At 29.2% G+C, this 22,700-nt stretch overlaps 1 protein-coding gene across 7 annotated transcripts in view; it reads right to left on the reverse strand.

The window, feature by feature from the left end:
* Positions 1-18,383, reverse strand: part of LOC105833430 — a 116,554-nt gene extending 98,171 nt beyond the window's left edge. Inside the window, exons 1-3 of one of the 7 annotated variants that reach the window (XR_004963939.1) lie at positions 18,237-18,378; positions 17,423-17,633; positions 16,632-16,929 (exon numbers count right to left, since the gene is read on the reverse strand). Coding sequence is in view for 1 of the 7 variants with exons in the window: in XM_036289149.1 (XP_036145042.1) it covers positions 15,680-15,719 (40 nt within the window). In the remaining 6 variants the exon portion in view is untranslated. Of the gene's footprint in view, positions 1-15,679; positions 16,076-16,631; positions 16,930-17,422; positions 17,634-18,236 lie in introns of those variants that run through there. The other 6 variants (XM_036289147.1, XM_036289145.1, XM_036289149.1 and 3 more) reach the window with 6 other exon arrangements.
* Between the last annotated feature and the right edge of the window lie 4,317 nt (positions 18,384-22,700).

The following is a 22,700-nucleotide window of genomic DNA, read 5'->3' on the forward strand; positions in this document are numbered from 1 at the left end:
TGTACCAAAAGCATATCATATTTTTATAAAATTTAAAAAAATTCTGTTTTTTTAAGTACCTTTTGCTGATTTCATTAAATAAAAAAAATTTGGTGTTTTAAAATACTGTCTCAACATTCTACAAAAAAATATGGCGATTGTACTAAAAGCATATTATATTTAAAAAAAAATAAAAAATGTTTTGTTTTTTTAAGTATCTTCTACTGATTTTATTGATTCGAAAAAAATTGATGTTGTAGAATACAGGTGCCACTCACTTGGACACGGTTCAAATGGACACGGTGCTTTTGGATACGATATCTTGCGCACGATTCAAATGGCCACGGTGCATTTGCACACTGTGCATTTGGACACAAAAGAAATTTTATTAAAAATGTACCCCAGTTATATGCACACGCAAAATTTGACCACCGGATATTTGCACAAAAAAAATACCCACCGTTCACTTGGACACGTAAAAGTTGCACACCATTCATTTGCACACCGCTCACTTGCACATCATTCACTTGCACACCGTTCATTTGCCCATCACTCATTTGCACACCAAGAAATGCGCACCGATCATTTGCACACGGAAAGATGCGCACCGATCATTTGCACGCGGAAAGATGCGCACTGATCATTTGCACCCGGAAAGATTCGCACTGATCATTTGCACACGGAAAGATGCACACTGATCATTTGCACACGGAAAGTTGCACACTGATCATTTGCACACGGAAAGATGCACACCGTTCATTTGGACGAGTGAGTTCCAGATGCGCACAGTAATAAACGAACACAGCGGGCTGAGTGAAACGGACACAGTAACAAACGGACACAGACCAAACGGACACAGTGCAAAACGGACACAGACCAAATGCGCGCAGACCAAACGGACACAGTAAGAAATGCGCACGGACCAAATGCGCACGGATCAAATGCACACGGATCAAATGCGCACGGACCAAATGCACACGGACCAAATGCGCACGGATCAAATGCGCACAGTGCGAAACGGACACAGTCGCAAACCCATGTGGTGCAGAAAATGCTTTGCACACACACACACACACACACACACGGGGAGGGGGTGCAAGGGGGAACTTCGCCCCCCTCCCGCACCCACCCCGTCGGTAGGGATGCCCTGAGAAGTTGCAACCCATGTGGTAAGTTCGTGCGCATTTGGTTCGTACGCATTTGGTTTGTGTTCATTTGGTCTGTGCGCATTTGGTCCGTGCGCATTTGTTACTGTGTCCGTTTGGTCGGTGCGCATTTAGTCTGTGCGCATTTGGTCTGTGTCCGTTTGTTACTGTGTCCATTTCACCCAGCGTGCTGTGTCCGTTTATTATTGTGCGCATCTGGGACGCTCTTGAATTTATTGCATGTGTGAAATACGATTATCTTATAATTGAATGTGTGACAAAATGTCTCAAATGGTTACATCTTTTATTTTTGGTACATATTTATATGTTTTTTTTATATGTTCTGGATATAAAGATATTGTACACATTTTGCTTATTATTCTTTGTTTGCAACTTCGCAGATTGTTGTCCAACTATTCTTACTTTTTTTACTTCTTCCTCTCTTATTTCTCTCATTCAATCATCTTTTTTTAAAGCAATAAATTTATTGGTTGCACAAATTAATTCCTTCCTTCATACTTAATTTTTTATAAATAATTATTAAACACTATTAAATATTATTAAATGTAAATTCTAATAATTATTACATAATTACTTATTAAATAATATTCTTAGAATCAAGAACCGAAATCGGAACCGAAAAAAAAACGGAAGAACCGGAATTTTAACGGTTTTGGGTTTTTGTATTTGCCAAGAAATCAAAACTGAAACCGTAACTGGTTTTCGAATCTTATTATTAAACCGTAACCGTAATCGAATCTTAATTTAATTCGGTCCGGGTCCCTATTACCGTTATTTAAAAAAATGTAACTACGTTACAGTTACAAAAGAAAAGTAATGCCGTTAAAAGTCTCGTTGAATTTTGTCGTTGGTTATTGCATCAACATGATAGAGACGATAGATTTTATAGCCGCATTTTATTTACCGACGAATCTTTATTTACACGCAAAGGATTATTTAATGCACATAATATGCATTATTGGGCAGAGTAAATCCTTTTGTAATTCGAGAACGAAATTTTCAAGTTCAATGGAAATAAAATATTTGGACTAAAATAATAGGTGATAAACTTATTAGATCGTGCATTCTTCCGGATAAACTTAAAGGAAATACGTATGTTCAGTTTTTAGAAGATAATTTATTCGACGTTTTAGAAGATTTACCATTGCATATTCGTGATTCAATGTGGTTTCAACATGACGGCGCACCGCCACATAACAGTGACTTGCGAGATAATATTTAAACACGAAGTTTCCTGATTCATAGATTGATCGAGGTGGTCCTGTTACTTGACCAGCGAGATCGCCTGATTTAAACCCTTTAGATTATTTTCTGTGGGGTTATTTGAAAGATAAAATTTATAGAAATCCAGTAGAAACGTTGAAAGAGTTAGAAGAACAACTGTTTTGTTCAATTGCAAGCGTTACCCCAGAAATGCTTCAACGTGCACAAGAAAACCTTATTCGTAGAGCAAATGCTTGCATAGAAATGCTCGGCATGCATTTAAAACATCTATTATAAACTTTAAAATATCAATCAGCCTTTTTCAAAGCTACAAAATTTCAAAACGTTGGAATAATTTTCTGTAAAAGATTATTTACCTTTTATTAAATATTTATTTTTATTTTTATTTAACTTTCTTAATACTTATTTTATTTTTAACTTTTTCATAGCACACCATTTTACTTGTTAATAACGAAAAAATATTCCATTCAATTTAAAATTTTCAAGAATTAATTGTCTTAAGAAATATTTCTTCTTGCTAATGATTTCAAAGATGCCGGGACATAATAAAAATTCAGAATTATTTTTATGTCCAAACATAATTTTAGTTCAGCAATACTAATAATTTGCTGAATTAAAATAATGTCCGGACATAAAATAGTTCAAATTTCTTATTATTATTATGTCACGATGTACAATAATTGTAATTTATTAATAAGAATCATATTTTTCTTATTACAATTTTTTTAACTTTTATATTAAATAGAACATTATTTAAAAATAAAAATTAAAAAATAAGACAACGTACTATACCTTTCTTTCAGTAATATCGATAAGAAAATCCTTCGTAACATAATAGTTTTATTCTAGATAACGATTTATTCTAATTCGACTTATTGATGCGTAACAAAATCTTTAGTAAAACAAAAAAATTAACAGATATAATTTATGTAATATTTTACATCGGGGCGCGCGCGCCGTGTACCGCTCCTGGCTCGCGCGCTAATTGGATATTTTGAAACAGCTCTTATTTAAAAACTATTATTCAAATTAAATTTTGGTCAAGACAAAAGTTGCTTCGTTTGGCTCCAAGAATCTTCTGGTATACTTCACATCCGGTTATTCTGGGACACCCTATATATTCCCTGAATGATGTTTTGATGGTGGTGGGGTGATAAGGTAAAAAGAATGTCAACAAAGGATAAATTACACTGTTACTTTTAATGCTTGTCGCTGAAATCATACATATAGATAACGTATTCCGAAATTTAACTTTTTCAATCTCGTTTTTTCCCATAGGTTTCAAGAAAAGCATTACAATTTTTCAAGCTTTTCCATCTGATTATATTTACTTAATGTAAAATGAAAAGTAAAAGTACATTTTTTGAAATTCACACTTATAGTATAAAATAGCACACTTTTAGGGTCGATTGTTCCAACTTCTTGGTAAATTTACTTATCAGGTAAATATATGTTTATCTTTATTTATTTAAGAAAAGAAATGAAGATAGACACATGCTTATTTGGTAGGTAAGTTTACCAAGAAATTGGAACAACCGGCCCCTAGTGTAACAAATTTTAACGATGGGCAACTTAATTGTTATTTCCTTTAAGCCCTGAAGATGTGAATTCATTTAAGTTGGGGATCAAACCATCATTGAAAGTGCAATTTCTATTACAATCTAAGTTCTAGGTCTCTGCAATGATGAAATTGAAAAATGTTTTGAACCATTTTGTATCACAATGGACTTGATGAGTTGTGAGTAGTAATTAAGTCGAGTCATGTTCGTGGTAAAAAGGCTTTATATAAGAGAAGTTCTATACTCTAGATACTGATTCAAGCATTTCGTAAATTTAAACGAATTGCAAAGCTATTTCATGTAAAATTCTACAAATTTAGAATTTTATTGTAAAATTTTGAATTGAATTGTTTACATAAATTTTATTTTTCTTCAAGTCTTTTTTTTTTAATGTTCATTGTTTGAAATAAGTATCCTCATTAACGAATTACGCTTTTCAGCGAATAAGATCGAATTTGACACATTGTTCCTCTTGTCCTTCGATACCTTTGCGCCTTTGATGCCGATCGTTGATGATAGGCTGCGCTTCTTAACAAAATTAGAAGAATTGAAAACATCTGAGGTTTTACAAAATATATTTCTATGATTGAAACTTTTGCTAATAATTCATAGTGTATCATATTTATTCTAAAGTGCTCAATGTCTATTTCAGCCCGCTAAAGAAGTCAAGAACTTTGAGGAACCTAGTCTGGATGAAAACGCTCACTCTGCTGAGAATGTATTTGCAGTTGAACCTAACGCTTTAATACCAGAGGCTGAAAATGGATGTTCTGTGGACTCTAAAAGAAAGAATTCAACCGCATCAAATGTAATTTTTAAAATAATTGTTTTCCTCTCTCAGTAATTAATTAATAATATAAAAAGGTATATTTGAATTTTGATTCTCTTTAATATCAGAGGACTGTGGAGAATTATTTGCAATGTACAAAAGGGGAAACAATTCGAGTTAATTATCTTGGGCCTGAAAATAACCGCAAAGCTAAGCCATTCTTGGATGTAGCGGCTCAAAATTCCTAAAGTGAATTAATTATAGAAAACGAGCTGAGCGATCCCAATATTGCATGAGTATAATATATATAGAATTTCCTTCGTAAGTTAAAATGTTTGTAAAAATCTTTTTTTTCGGTATTTTTTCACAAAGATTCGTGGATTTGGCGAAGCAAATTAAAGCTATTTTTCCAAATAAAGTTGAGGTAAAAATTGTGTACACGCTTAAATAAAATAAAAGGTAATTATGTTCTGATTCTGCATAATTAGTACTTTCTCTGACAGGGCACATATTTTATACCATACACATCAATAAAAATTGACGATAAAGTTGTAAAAAAAAACCCTGCTCAGGGTAAACTTTTTCATCGATACAATAATTATTATAAAATATTAATTGCCAACGGGATACGGACATATAAAAAAAAGAAAAAAACAAGTGACCAATTTGCGAAGAAAAAAGGTAAATTTAAAAAACTATATTTGTATATTATTCTATTGTGTTGACTTGTCTATTTATTAATTTGTTTTTTTTTTTTAAGACGTACCAGCGAACATAGCTACCACTTTGCGTTGGCTCGAAAGTCAATTAGAAATAACCGAAAATTTGAGAACAAAGTGGAAGGAGACAAGTAGATACCGATTTTATGAATTGTTGCGAGATAATGCTGAATGCGTCACTTTCATAAAACGATCAGGAAAATGTTTCGTTAATAGTTATTTAGTGAAGTACCCATTCCTAAGACAACCAGGCGGCTATACTTTGGTAAGACTGCAATAATGTGGTTTCTTCACGATTTATTTCATCTAATGATTTTAATTCCAAGACTTTCTTGATTACACAGTTGGAGCAGGACTTCACTGAGAAGTATCCAGAAAAGGAATACATCCTCTTCGAAAAATGGAATAATTTTAAAACAAAAGTAAAAGAAATCACTGGTAAAAATGAAGGTAAATTATTGTTTAATGTTTTTTTTTATTTTGACTTATTGAAACTTTTTAATTAAATTATACATAATTGTTATACGAACGTTCTTTTCTAGAACTCAATGAGACTAGGGTTTTATTTGAGTTCTGCTATATTGTAACAACGAAGCAACCAACGAAGAGGGTGACTAAGAAGTGGGTTGCTAACTCTGAAAAAATTACAGAGGGTTTTTTTTGCACATTAAAGTAGGTATTGCATGATTGCTTCAGGGATTGATCTAACCTAGATCTAACTGAAATCAGTTTGAAGTTATTTATATATTAATTTATTTTCTGCAGGTCATTGATTCTCTTAATGCGGAGACCAATAGGATCGTACAGCAAGTTTTGGACAACAAAATACATGTATCCCCTTTCGTTGTAATTGTTGGAGTCGATGTCGAGCATATTACTGAATCCTATGTATACATTGATGGTGTCCAGTTAAAAGTAGGATCAGTGCTTCACGCTATTGACATTCACAGCTGTGCACGCTCTGCACGCTGAGTACCAAGAGCAGAACCAAAGTATATGGCTTCTCTTTTAAAAGGTTATGTACAATGTAACAACCGAATGAGACCCTAAATTGACAGTTATAGAAGAACTTTTGGTGAATTTCAATAATTTAAATAGTGGATATAAGTATAGATAATAGAAAAACTAATAAATAAGTAAGCGAAAATGCCTCGTTGTATCGTTTGCGGGAAACCTTAAGTTTCTATAAATGCTTTACATCTGCATTTAAATTTTCACTTTAATTTAATTTATTAATTACGTGATCTCTTAAAAGCTTAAAAGATATATTAAAAAGAAATATATATTTATTTAAAAACTACCTGGTATTTTTCTCTATTTCTTCTCTCCAAAACTCTCTTTCTCACTCGCTGTCTCCTTCTAATTACTTGCCAGACGTAATTTCTCGCTCTCTTTTTCAAACTCTTTATCTATCTATATCTTTCCAATTAAACTTCTTTTTTTCTGAAAGGTATATTTTTTTAAATAAAATTTTAAATTAAATTATAAATTATAATACATTTTCAGGTTGTTTCTAATTTCAACTTTCTCTATTATCAGCCAATGTAACTAACCTACTAAGAAAAGAATACGAAAGATTATTATTTTCATGTTGTTCAATATTACTCTCACACACTATATCATATTTAATCCCCTTCTCTATTTCACGCTCTCTCACCCCCTCCCTCCCTCTCTTTCTCTCTCTCAATACAAATTATTAATTATATTTTTATGTTGTACAATATTACTCTTATACACTTTACCTTCTTATTTAATCCCCTTCCCTCCCCTTCTTATTTTCTCTCTCCCTCTGCCTCTTATCCCCCTCTCTCTCCCTCTCTCACTTTTTCTCTCTGTCTAAACACAAATTATTAATTATATTATATTTTCATATTGTTCAATATTACTTTCACACACTTTACCTTCTTACTTAATCCTCTTCTTTATCTCTCATGCTCTCTCACCCCCCTTTTCACTCTCTCTTTCTCTCTCTGAACACAAATTATTCCCACACAATATACTCACTCGAACGGGACGATTTTACAGCAAAAATCGCTGTGTCCCCTTCACATCAAAAGATACGGTAGTGTCTTGCGCCAAGTGAAAGCGCAGCGCGAGACAGACCGTGTATATTTACTCGAGTACGCGACTTGCGAGCACCTGAATTTATCAGATCTCAATAACGACCGAACCGATTGAATTCTAACTAGGCTCAATCAAAAGTTTGAGTTTGATTTGTATAAGAAAATTTCTGTCATTTTTTTGCTATGTGTCCTACGAGTGGATATATCGCAATGCAAAGTCAGAAATGTGAAATTTTCATTTAGAAATTTTCTATGTCTAGTTCATACTATTTATGCTAGTTGGCGCTAGTCTAATCTGTTCTTAGGTGTATATCTCGAGAACGGTTAGAGATACCAACTTGGGATAAGCACTAGTATTATCAAATGTTTTTGAATTAATTAGTTAATTAGACCTTGTAATGTGCATATCTCGAGAACGGTTGGAGATACGAACTTGGGATAAGCACTAGTATTATCAAATATCTTCGGATTAATTAACTAATTATTTAACTAATTAATTAATTAATCTTAAAATCTGCATATCTCGAAAACGGTTAGAGATACAAATTTGGAATAAGTACTAGTATTATCGGAACACTTCAGAGAGTCAATGCTTATCTAAAATTAATTAATTAATTAAACCTTGTAACATGTATATCTTGAGAACGGTTGGTGTTGCGGACTCGCGGTCTCGATAATAATATTCGTCGCGTTCGGTGTTCCCCGGAGCTTTGAATCGCCAAAATATTATTCTAGGCATTCGAGGCCTCGGAAGTTTCTCGAGGCGAGCGCGTGGTTGCTGGGCCGAGGACCGAGCCGACTCGATGAGCACGGCCGATTTCCGGGATCGTTCAGCCTCGCGCGGCATATCGTGCGACCAGATTGGTTCGTCGTCCGTCGAACTGTGCGGCGCCGAGCGAGCACGGCGCGATCGGCGTTTTGCGGCAGTCAGTCGGCCCTCAATATACGATCACACTGGTCGCGTGATTCGGTATTACAAAACGGAGAACATAGTCGTAACTTATTGCAAACTGCTTGACTCGCGAGTTCGACTCTGCTGTGGAGTGGATCATATTGCCGAGGATTCGCTCTCGGAACACGTTTTTTCTTCTCTCTGAGGGGCCATCTCGATTTGTTCAGCGCGGGCTGTCGCGCTATCCATTGAAACCGTCACGACGCCACGCTTTACCTGCTGTCGCACTATCATACTGTTTCGAGTCGCGATCACGTCAAACCGAGCGTTACGCGTCGATCATTCGCATTCTCGTGCTGCCGCATGCATGAAGCTCGCTAAGCGAGTTCTCACAGCAATACAAACTGGCAGACTGTTGTTAAATAAAATGAGTGTGTTTAGTGCAACTGCAAGGACTATCATTTCAACAATCTTTTCGTCAACTCCTTAATTGGAGTTTTCCTTCTCCATTCTCCCCACGGACTTCCGGCGTGCACCGAAAAGCGCGCAAACAAGCAGCCCGGTGCCACAACCCCTCCCTCCCCCCCGTACGACGGGACTCGGTCGATCGCGCACAGTTGGAGATACGAACTTGGGATAAACACTAGTATTATCAGATGTCTTCGAATTAATTAAATAATTAAAATTTAATTATTTAATTAATTAATTAAATTTTAAAACATGCAAATCTCGAAAACGGTTGAGATGCGAACTTTGGATAAGCACTAGTATCATCGGAACACTTTAAAGAGTCAATGCTTATCAAAAATTAATTAATTTATTAATTAATTAAACCTTGTTGCAACTTACATGTATATCTTGAGAACGGTTGAAGATACGAACTTGGGATAAGCACTACTATTATCAAATGTCTTCGGATTAATTAATTAATTAAAATTGAATTAATTAATTAATTAAATTTTAAAACATGCAAATATCGTGAATGATTGGAGGTGCGTACTTGAGATAAACATTAGTATTATCAGTTGTCTTCGGATTAATCAATTAAATAATTAAATAATTAATTAATTAAATTTTAAAACATGCATATCTCGAGAACGGTTAAAGATGCAAACTTGGGATAAGAACTAGTATCATCAGAATACTACTTCAGAAAGTCAATGCAGAGTTATCACAATAATTTATTATATAGATTAATATTTATTACATTTACTTGCAAAAATGTTGTGATGACTCTGAATCTAAATAACTCACATTAAATATAAACTTTCAATAAAAATTAATTTGATTCTGAATTGCCTGTACATATTTTTTTTACTTTGATGTTGATGATGAGACGGATGGATGAAATGCTTTATGCTGTGGAGATCTCCATCTAATGTTATTGATGCTATGGAAAGACTTTATCCTTTATTCAGTACATATAATACTGATTACTGTTTACATGCCATCAATATAGTGAAGAATATATAAGTATTTTTACAAGTATATTATTTTTAAAAATTTATTAGTGTTTATTTATTGTTTAATTATTGATAATTACATATACTTTATATAGCTATTACATTAAACATTTATTTAATATTTTACTAATTTTGCTGTATTTTAAATAACTTAAATTAAAAATAATTTTAAATAAAAATTAATTTGACATTTTAAAAATACACAGATAAAAATGTGTATTTTTTAATCTGAATACATTGTGCATGTTTTTAACAATGTACATTGCTACTAATTTAATTAAAAATTTAAAGGTATTGATGTTTGTTGATAAATACTCCGAATAACTTAAATTGAATAATCTTTAATAAATATTTTATTAGAATGTGCACTGGTATTGACGATGAAATGGATGGATAAAGTACTCTAGGTGTTAGAGGAGATGTGATTATAATTGTATTATTTAAAACAATTATATTATTAAATTTATTTATTAAATGTTTGGATTAAATTGAATAACTAACACTAAATAAAATTTTTAATAAAATTTGACATCAGAAATACGCAAAGAAAAATGTGTATCAAATACTGGATTGTTTATACATGTTGTATAAAATGCTGTGTGTGGAGTTGATCCACGGATTATATTAGTGTTAAATGTTATACTAAATGTCCGTTTTATTTATAAAAAAATATAATCATAAGACAGTTTCCCATATATTACATAATTCCGCTTAAATTTCACACTTATTTAAAATAAGAAAAAGTTTTGCTTTATAAAAGTTACGTTATAGCTTCGTGAATCAAATAAGATGCCTAATCACAACAAAATAAATGATATCCAAACAGAATTACCTTTTTTAAAAAAAGGTAAAAAATGACGTTAAGTGTGCGTGCGTGCGTGCGTGCGTGAGTGCGTGTGTGTGTTTACGGAAAATGCTATTATGTTACATATTGCACAGCTTTTATTTTTTTAATTTAAAATAAATTTAAATGTGAAATTACAAGAAATTGCCTTTCAAAATAAAAGGACAAAAATTTTGTCTTTTTAAAAAAAATAATGATATGAAGTAAATGTGCCAGCTATAAGAACGGATATTTATATAAAATTTATTTATTATTACTTTTTAATATTAAAATGTTATAATCAATAATACGGTTCTGTATATACATATAAGTAATATACATTCCTGAAATGGTATAACTTTAATTATAAGAATAAACGCTACAAAATAACCCAGGTAGCAAGGTGACGTCTAATTGACGGCATTTTTTGGTCATTTTATGACGAACCAGACGTCATAATGTCGAGATAAAATGACGTCTAAATGTCGTAAAACTGACGTACATTTGTCTCATCTTAACAACGTCATATATTGACGTCAAAAATACGTCATTATTTTCATATTATTGACGTCATTTTCAAGAAGCTAGTATCGTACATTTGACGGTATTTTATTGTTATTTTTATGACAAAACATAGGTTTTTAGATTACATTTAATAAAGACGACATTTTAACGTCATTTTTATGACTATCTCAGGTAGTAAAAGCCATTATTTTGACGTTTTAGAAAATATTTCGGGTACATGTCCTATATATGCAGTACTTGCATTATGAAAATATCGAAATAACATAATTATAATGTAAAAAAAAAATCTACGTTATTTCTCAACAAGTATCACGACCCACTACACCATAGTCACATTTGGAATTGCCTAACTTCCGCGGTCACCCATCCAACTCTGAACCGCCGTCGACGTTGCTTGACTTCGAAGGAAGATCGTACGCTACCTAGCCCTTTGTGATGATCCATGAACACTTGATGATTATGAATACATATTTGTTATAGATCAGTTCAATAGATGCGAGAAACATGAAACTTGTATAGTTAACTAATATTTTTATAAATAAATATAAATTTACAGTTTTTTTCCTGATTTTTACATATGCAAAATAATATGTGGAATAACTTATAGAAATATGTTTTTGCTTTGTTCTTTTGATAAAGCTAAATTATACCTCAGACAAAACGCAATATTTATAAAATATTGATAAAATATTTATAATATTTATTTAAATATTTTATAAATATTTATCCAAATATTTTATAAATATTTTTGTGGTCTTAGATTTGACAAATCATAAAGATTTATCATAAATATTATAAAAATATTTATGAAATATTTATAAATATATTTACAAAATATTACTTATACAAATCTTTATCTTTTATTTACCATAAATATTATATAAAATATTTAATCTATATTTTAATATGTTGAATAAAGATTTTTTTCTTCGTATATATAAAATATGTGTAAAATATTTTTATAATATTTTGAAAAAATAAATATTAATAAATATTAATAAATATTTATCATAAATATTATGTGCTGCCTGGGATGATTCTAAAATATTGATAGTATTAATTATATAAAATATTATATTAATTTTAATAATGTTGTTTATTAACCAATCTTTAAATAATGATTAATAGTTATAGGTAGCAAGGTGTCGTCCACTAGACCTCAATAATTTGTCATTTGAGGTTAAATCGTCAATTATTACAAAGAATTATAGTTAACGTCAGTAATTAGTCACTAATAAAATCTTATTAATACGTCGTAAAATGATCAATTAACTGACGTTATTAATTAGTCAAGAATATGACGTCGGAAATACGTTGTAGGATGGATAAATGACTGACGTAATTAATAGGTCAAAAAATGACGTTACTATTACGTCTTAATTTGGTAACATGACGTCTGCGACCTTGAATGACAAATTATTGACGTCGTATTAACGTCACCTTGCTACCTGGGAAGAGTGTTTTTCTCTACAAAAATAATGATATGAAAAAAATACGCCAATCTATAAAAATTGATGTTTATTTTTTAACTGGCATTCATAGTTTTATTTTTCATGAAGTCCGTATCAGACTAACTAGAGATCGATATTGGGGTTAAATTGAAATGTAACCAATTAGGAACAAAACCAATATTCTTTAACTTTGCTTTGAATGGTCAAATATTTCAATTCAATCTCAATCTCAAATCTGACATAGCTTTAAGATTGTCTTAAATTTATCTTCAGATACAATTTTGTTTAGTACAAAGGTTATTTAAAGATAATTTAAGAAAATCTTAAATACAAGATTAAACTATAAATATTAACTTTTCGTATTAAATTATTGGCTGTTGTACGCCTACAAAAAACAATTGTCAGGAAGCATATTGGCAAGAAATAAAGGAGATAATATTGAGCTGGCAAGTAAGTTTTAATACAAATAAATTACAAATGTTACAAATAAATATTTTAATACAAATAAATATTTTACTATAAAAACTTGGCGCTGCTAGCCGAATAATTTGCCAGCTCTTTCTTTTCGGTTTAGCAGCGCCAAGTTTTTGTAGTAAAATATTTATTTGTATTAAAATATTTATTTGTAACATTTGTAATTTATTTGTATTAAAACTTATTTGCCAGCTCAATATTATCTCCTTTATTTCTTGCCAATACGCTTCTGACAATTGTTTTTTGTAGGCGTACAGCAGCCAATAATTTAATACGAAAGGTTAATATTTATAGTTTCAACTACTCTCTCTTTAAATATCTCTAAATCTATTTATCTACCTTCTCTTGATTCTCTTTCCTTTCAAATATCTTTCTTTCAGAAAAATTATAATATTTTAAATATTAAGAAAACATTTATATATGATATATTTTAGATATTATTTTTATGTAAAATGTTTAATAAAATTATAAATTTTACATTAAAATAATAAATTTAACATTAATAAATATTTATTTAAGATCAGTGACGAGCTGATAAATGTCCTTGGATAATTTATGACAATATGTTCCATGATCTTATTTCATTTTGTATGTATTGAATGCGCATATTATTTTACGTTAATGTCCGTATGGATATCTTAATTTCAAATATTACGCTGATGAAGGACAAGTGAATCCGAAACGGTCCGTATGATCCAAAATAAATTTATTATTGTCTATACATGAAATATATTTATTTGTCTATGTTTTTAACTTATAACAACATTAGTTAAATTGTCATAAATTATCCAACAACATTTATCAGCTCGTCACTAACCTTAAATAAATATTTATTGATATTTTGCGTTTGCATATCACGAGCCTAAATAATTAAAATTTAACATTAATAAATTGTAAATTATTATGTTTTCGTGTATTTATTATTACCTGATATATGTTTATATTTTTTCTCTTTTAAACACTTTTTCTCACTCGGTCCGTACCTATAGACGGCAAAAGACGCTGAATCTTTTTCTAAAAAAAAGACTCACTATCAAATACGAAGAACTGTCAGAAGTCAAATACGGCAAATTTAAAAACTCTTTCTCACTCGGTATGTTCCTACAAACTCTCCTTCTAAAAAAGAGACTCACTGTGAAATACGAAGAACTGTCGAAAGTCAAATACGGCGAACTGTCAAAAGTTTAACAGCAAACGACAGAGTGAAGCGAGTCAACGAACTTGACAACCAACACTCAATCAGCATCGCGGAAAAGTGGTGACAAAATAAATAACATCCCTTTTTTAAAAGTGGATCTAAAGTCTTTAATGAGTTCAACACCGAGTAGATATCTGTTATTAATTTAGAAAAATTAGCGATTCATCACACACACACACACACACACATACACACACACACACACATCTTACCCATCTTTCCCCTACTATTACTTTATAGTACATATCCATGACAAATATATTTCTGTTTTGTTAAAATTTAATTTTTTCATTTTGTCTTTTCATATTTATCAAATGCTATAAATTGTATCTGTACATCTTTTGATATTACAGCTGATGAGATATTATGTACAGCTTTATATAGGAATGCAGATAATATAAATATATAATATAATACACATATATATAAATTAACAGAATGTATATAAATTACAGAATGTAGATATTAAATGTAAAACAAAAACATCTCATAGTATTATTATAGTATTATTACTTTATAAATACTAGATAAAGTCAATTTTATTAGAATTTTTTAATTAAAAAAGTTTTTTCAAAAATAAACAGTTAAAAAAAATATTTATACTGTAAAAATTTTGTTTAAAACACTTTTTATACAGCGTTAGTTTATCGTTTAGTTTTACGAGATATATAAAAAAGGCAAGAATATTTTTATCTTTAAAAGGTGTTTCACCTCTTCAAACAATCTATGAGCAACAATTAAAAATTTTTTAATTTATGTATTATGTATTTACCCCCACTACACTTAGACCAAGTTTCATTAAAATCAGAGTTTATCAGTACGCGAGGTTCCCTTGTTAGTAATATAACCTATCGCAATAGTAATTTTTTATCCGAAAATGCATATTATCCAACGCTTAATATGCACATTATCATTTTGTGTAGGTATCTTTCACAAAGAGATCATACCATAAATCCTTGTTTAAAAAAGACAAATAAATAACAAATAAAAATTATAAATACTCGAAGAATTATTTGATAATCTATATGGTATATGTAAAGTCGTTTTTGTAATAAAAGAGCATTAATTTATTATAACGAATGTAATCTTTTTTTTAAATGTTTCAAAAAGGCGCCAAATGTCACACACACACACACACACACACACATTTGGCGATTTTTTAAGCTTTTTTCAAAAAAGATAATTTTTAAAAATATCTTTAATTTTTTATAATGTGTATCGCTATACTTCCAATTATACTTTGAGTATTCAAAGACTAGTGCAGATTACTTCAATAGTGTTAACCTCAAATAGTTAATGGTCATATCTTTTCTTTACTGATTATCTAAATGTTTAAGCGGTCGATGTAAAATTTAAGAGATATCCTAGACTCACCGCCAGTACCTGGCACACAGATATGTGTTTTGCTTTTCATAATATGAAAACCTTCGCTAGATGAAAAGTTTCTTGATTTCGTTCTTTGGTCCACGACGTGACAATTATTGATTATTTAGCATCCCGTGATACAGCGCAGTCGCTGTGCACCAGGGACATGCAAAGAATTTTTGTAGCCCTCTACAGTTTAAAATTCGAAATAGTTGACAAAAAATGACGTTTTCAAATTTTCAAACGATATTGAATTTGCATACAGGAGTTTCAGGAGGATCCTGGTAGCCCTGGCAATTCGAGGGCTCACTAAAGTCTAGGTATGGAATTCCAGACCTCTCAGAATAAATGAAATTTTTAATGAAAAAAGTGTGCTTATCCCATAAGCGCATAATATTATTTAATATTAAGTAATATTTTAAGAATATTCTTAGAATATTAAAATAATATTTTAGATAATATGATAGGAATGTTAAATAATATTCTTAAAATATTAATAGCAAGTTATATGTCCACCTCTGATAATATTATACAAATATTAACTGAATAATATTACTTAATCTTATTATAATGTTATATAAATATTAAAATAGTATTATTTTTTAATGTTATAATGATATTTTGAATATATAAAAATAATGTTATTTAATATTATAATAATATTATAAATTATTGAAAACATTTTCCGTGTAATTAAACCGACATTAAATTGATTTCTTTTTATTGTAAAAAACATTGATTAATATTATTCCGATGAAATATTTCTTACTGTGTGGGTTATAAGTATTCTAATAAATAATTTTATAATTTAAACAAATTATTACTAGGTTATAAATAATCATAAAATTAATGTTAGGAATAATTATAAACATTGTTTATTAATTAATACAAAGGACATATAAAAAAATAATAAATTTTATTACTTTTATAAAATACAGTATTCACAGTTTTGTATTATATTTTTAACTGACAGTATACATTTTTCAAACTGTATCTTTAAAAAATCTAACAAAAAAAAAACAAAAATCGTATAAAACATAAAGTATTGATAAAATAAAACACTGTCATTTTCAAACTTAAAGTCTCTTTTTGTAAATAACATGAGTTGTAAATTAAGTTCTAATTGTAAGTTAAATTCCAAGAAAAATAATTTTAATTATTCTTGTCTTTTTTTAATCGATCTTATGTGTGAAATAACCAAATTTTAAGAGGTGCGTTTACATCCCTTTTACTGACATCTTTGAATTTACTTCTTACACCTAAAATCATAGAATAAAAACAATTAATTTTAACTGTAAAGAATATTTCTATAAAAAAATTATTAATGTAAATGTTTTTTTATCAAAATATAAAATAAAATTTACACAAAATATAGGGTACATAAAATTTTAAGCGCAAAAAAATATAAATAAGGGGTTTACTTAATTGGAATTTAAAATGAAATTTTTTAAAAACTTTGTAAAAAATATATTAATAAAAATATATTACCATAGAATAATAAAACTTGAAATATGTACAAATAAATTTTTTTAGATAAAAAGATTTTAATATTTTTTTATTGTTATAGTTTACTTTAAGCAAACATCTGTAGTTTAAAAATCTGTTTTTTCTCTTTCGGTTTTTTATGATTCAACTTAATCACTTTAACATGGCATATTCCCAGACAACACAAAGTCTTAAATCGGTAAATAAGACGTCTTTAAGATCTATAATTGGTGCTTTTACTCTAGTACATTTAATTAAAAAAAATACCTGCTGTTTCATATATGAATTATATTTCATATTTTGCCATCCATTGTGTATTTATTTCAGCACATGATTTAATTAAATTAATAAATTGTGCTGAATTTACATATAGGCCAAAATGTATACTTTTTATCATTTGTTAACCATTGCTTTGGCATTGTGACTAAGCCATCATTTAGTAAAATAATATAAAATACATCTTTTGTTTGGTTTTTTTCTGAAAAATAAAAATAAAGTTATGCATGTATATACTATTAATATTTTGTTTATTAAGTTATTTTACACAAAACTACCGATAACGCTCATAATTGACTATATTTCTGTAAGATTAATATTTATAAAAAGCAGGTTGTCGTAGAAAGCATTTCTATGATCTTCTTACTTGAAAAGGTCACATTAAAAGAAACAATCTAGAATCAATTTTTGTTAGTAAGTACGTTCATTTTACATAGCGTATTAATAATGTTATAATCATAACATTTATAATGTACATTAATTTGATTTAATTTTGATGTCAAACATAAATGATTATTTAAGAAAAGGATATATAGTCCTTCTTGGATAGATGCTAGAAAATAAGATGTAAATGTCGTAGTCGTGAGCGTAGAGTAAGACAGAGAAAAATGTTTACGTAAATAATACGAAAAAAATATTGCTCTTACGTCCTTCTATTTTATTTTTTTTTATTCTATATCCACATGCAACTACGACACTCACTCTGCCATCAATTTTCTAGACGATCTTTATTACGTATTGTAATTTATATCAATCTTAAATAATTATTTAATGCAATAAATCTTATTTTACTTAAGGTACTTACCATTAAGATATTACTAACTTGTGTTGAATTATTACACGTGATTACGTAGACATTAGATACTATAAAAATGTGACACAGTAATCGAACGTCCGAGTACGCACATGCAAGAACATGCTCGCCGTGTCTAGCGTCTGCTCAACTGTGTTCAACGTATGTACATACTACATGCGCAGAAAGATTTGGCATCGAGCTGCGACTATGGAGGGGAAAAAGAACTAATGGCAACAACCAATCGTATGTGAGCGCTTATTAAGTCTGTTATATGATTAGTTCTTGCTTGTAGTTCTTCTTCCTCCGTCCACAGCCGCGGCTTGGTGCCAAATCTTCAAAACTGTAGCGTTGTACACGTGAGACGTGAGTGCGTACACAGCGAGCACGTGCTTTGACGTGCTTGCATGTGTAAATCACGACCTCGTCCACTAGACCTCAATAATTTGTCATTTGAGGTCAAATCGTCAATTATTACAAAGAATTATAGTTAACGTCAGTAATTAGTCACTAATAAAATCTTATTAATACGTCGTAAAATGATCAATTAACTGACGTTATTAATTAGTCAAGAATATGACGTCGGAAATACGTTGTAGGATGGATAAATGACTGACGTAATTAATAGGTCAAAAAATGACATTACTATTACGTCTTAATTTGGTAACATGACGTCTGCGACCTTAAATGACGAATTATTGACGTCGTATTAACGTCACCTTGCTACCTGGGTTATTGAATATAACATTTTAATATTAAAAAGTAATAAATGAATTTTATATAAATGTCCGTTCTTATATTGGCGCGTTTACTTCATATCATTATTTTTGTAGAGAAGACAAATTTTTATTTAAAAAGACAATTTTTTGTGATTTCACACATTTACATTTATTTCGTATTATTTAAAAAAATAAGAACAGTGTAAAATAAAAATATTATTACTTGAATTTATGTAACATAATGGCATTTTCCTTCAAGAAGTACACACAGTCACTTGACGCTTTTTTTCACTAAAAAAAAAAAGAGTAATTTTGTTTGGCTATCACACATTTAATAGTGCTAAAGATCTTTTCTTATAGAGCATATATGTATATATATATTGTAACGCGCGCTGCTCGGTATACTATATATATATATATATATATATATATATATATATATATATACACATATATTTTGCAATAAAAGATTTTTATGGATATGCTTTTTATCCTTAACATTTTTAATTATATATATTACATATATAATGTATATACTTGACAATTGATAATTTTGACGACAATTTTTATGAAGAATTGCCGATTTTGACGACTTTTGTTGACTTTAAGCAGTCGTCAAACTTTTTACCATTCAATCGATTTTGATCATTGTCGTCAAACTATTTTAAAACGGACAAGTGATGAATTTGACGACATATGAATATTTTAACGACTGTCGTTCTAAACACATAAATGGATAAATTTGACAATACATGTATATTTTGATGACTGTCATTAAACTATTCTAGGGAATCAGAAAATTTTTAATATAGCGCTTGCATGGAGATAGAGCGGCCAAATTGTAATCACTGAAACTTAATTATTAATTCCCTTCGAATCTTACTCGGTTTTAATTAGAGAAGCAACACCTTTATATTTTAATGTTATTACAAAATTTATTACAAAATTTATATGTATTAAAGTTATATTTTTAAACCATATTGATGTATATGCTGCTTATTGCACAAAGTAAAAGTACATTGCTATACACTCTTTGCATTACATTATTAACCCTCCATTGAGATCAATACAAATTCTAATACCAAAGAATGCAATTAATCTGATAGATTAAATAGCCAAATCTTGATATATCGTTTAAAAAGAAATTAATATCAAAGCGTAAGATACTGAAAAGGGCAATGTTCTCGAGCTGAGGCTTTCATTAGAAATGATTTTAAAAAAGAGTATTTTATCTGACAGATTACGCTTGTCTGAGGATTAAAAGTTTCATTACCTATACTTTATGTATTTTTAATGTTACTAAAGGCCCCATGAATTGTGTTTGTGTTAACAAATTATAAAAATAAATGAGTAAATGTCATCAGAAATCCTTCAAACAAATGTTGATTCCTAAAAAGTGTAATTATAAAGCACAGGATTTATTTCAGCAAAACTTCAATTTTAATGTTTTTATTATATAAATTTTGTATAATGTTTCATAGAAGCATTATTTGTGTTTCAAATTTTATGTTTAGAATTTCATGTGTTTGTATAAAATTATATATTCACATGTATATACATTTATATCCCAGGTAGCAAGGTGACGTCTAATTGACGGCATTTTTTGGTCATTTTATGACGAACCAGACGTCATAATGTCGAGATAAAATGACGTCTAAATGTCGTAAAACTGACGTACATTTGTCTCATCTTAACGACGTCATATATTGACGTCAAAAATACGTCATTATTTTCATATTATTGACGTCATTTTCAAGAAGCTAGTATCGTACATTTGACGGTATTTTATTGTTATTTTTATGACAAAACATAGGTTTTTAGATTACATTTAATAAAGACGACATTTTAACGTCATTTTTATGACTATTCCAGGTAGTAAAAGCCATTATTTTGACGTTTTAGAAAATATTTCGGGTACATGTCCTATATATGCAGTACTTGCATTATGAAAATATCGAAATAACATAATTATAATGTAAAAAAAAAATCTACGTTATTTCTCAACAAGTATCACGACCCACTACACCATAGTCACATTTGGAATTGCCTAACTTCCGCGGTCACCCATCCAACTCTGAACCGCCATCGACGTTGCTTGACTTCGAAGATCGTACGCTACCTAGCCCTTTGTGATGATCCATGAACACTTGATGATCATGAATACATATTTGTTATAGATCAGTTCAATAGATGCGAGAAACATGAAACTTGTATAGTTAACTAATATTTTTATAAATAAATATAAACTTACAGTTTTTTTCCTGATTTTTACATATGCAAAATAATATGTGGAATAACTTATAGAAATATGTTTTTGCTTTGTTCTTTTGATAAAGCTAAATTATACCTCAGACAAAACGCAATATTTATAAAATATTGATAAAATATTTATAATATTTATTTAAATATTTTATAAATATTTATCCAAATATTTTATAAATATTTTTGTGGTCTTAGATTTGGCAAATCATAAAGATTTATCATAAATATTATAAAAATATTTATGAAATATTTATAAATATATTTACAAAATATTACTTATACAAATCTTTATCTTTTATTTACCATAAATATTTAATCTATATAAAATATTTAATCTATATTTTAATATGTTGAATAAAGATTTTTTTCTTCGTATATATAAAATATGTGTAAAATATTTTTATAATATTTTGAAAAAATAAATATTAATAAATATTAATAAATATTTATCATAAATATTATGTGCTGCCTGGGATGATTCTAAAATATTGATAGTATTAATTATATAAAATATTATATTAATTTTAATAATGTTGTTTATTAACCAATCTTTAAATAATGATTAATAGTTATAGGTAGCAAGGTGTCGTCCACTAGACCTCAATAATTTGTCATTTGAGGTTAAATCGTCAATTATTACAAAGAATTATAGTTAACGTCAGTAATTAGTCACTAATAAAATCTTATTAATACGTCGTAAAATGATCAATTAACTGACGTTATTAATTAGTCAAGAATATGACGTCGGAAATACGTTGTAGGATGGATAAATGACTGACGTAATTAATAGGTCAAAAAATGACATTACAATTACGTCTTAATTTGGTAACATGACGTCTGCGACCTTGAATGACGAATTATTGACGTCGTATTAACGTCACCTTGCTACCTGGGATGTTTAGCAATTGATGATTTTGATGACAATTTTTATAATATTATAAATTTTTATAAAGAATCAACGATTTCGACTTTAAACTTTTACCGTTTAATCGGCGATTTTGACAAATGTCGTTAAAGTCAACAAAAGTCGTCGAAATCGTCAATTGCCAAACATATAACATTATAAATTATTTATATTATATTACACACCTAAACAGATTTTTACTAATATAAAATATACAACACGTAAAATTGCATTATTTTATTTTATTCACTAAAATAAATGACCTCACACAAACACAAATAAGATTCTGAAAATAAAATTTAAAACAGAAAAATAATGCTTTTACAAAGACTCTCACTGTATGATCATTCAAAGTCGTTGACGATTCTGTTATATTGTACACAATCCACATACAAGAACAATAAAATTGAAGTCTTGTTGAAATAAATTCTATATTTTCTAACTGAACTCTTTAAGAATCAAAATTTATCAGAAGATTCTTGATAATATTTGACCACTCTTCCAAATTAACACAAATTATGTCACCTTTTGTAGCACTGAAAATACATAAAATATATGAAGCTTTTAATAAACATACAAAGAACATATAAT

Source organism: Monomorium pharaonis, chromosome 6 (genome assembly GCF_013373865.1).
Source record: "Monomorium pharaonis isolate MP-MQ-018 chromosome 6, ASM1337386v2, whole genome shotgun sequence".
Classification (NCBI taxonomy): domain Eukaryota; kingdom Metazoa; phylum Arthropoda; class Insecta; order Hymenoptera; family Formicidae; genus Monomorium; species Monomorium pharaonis.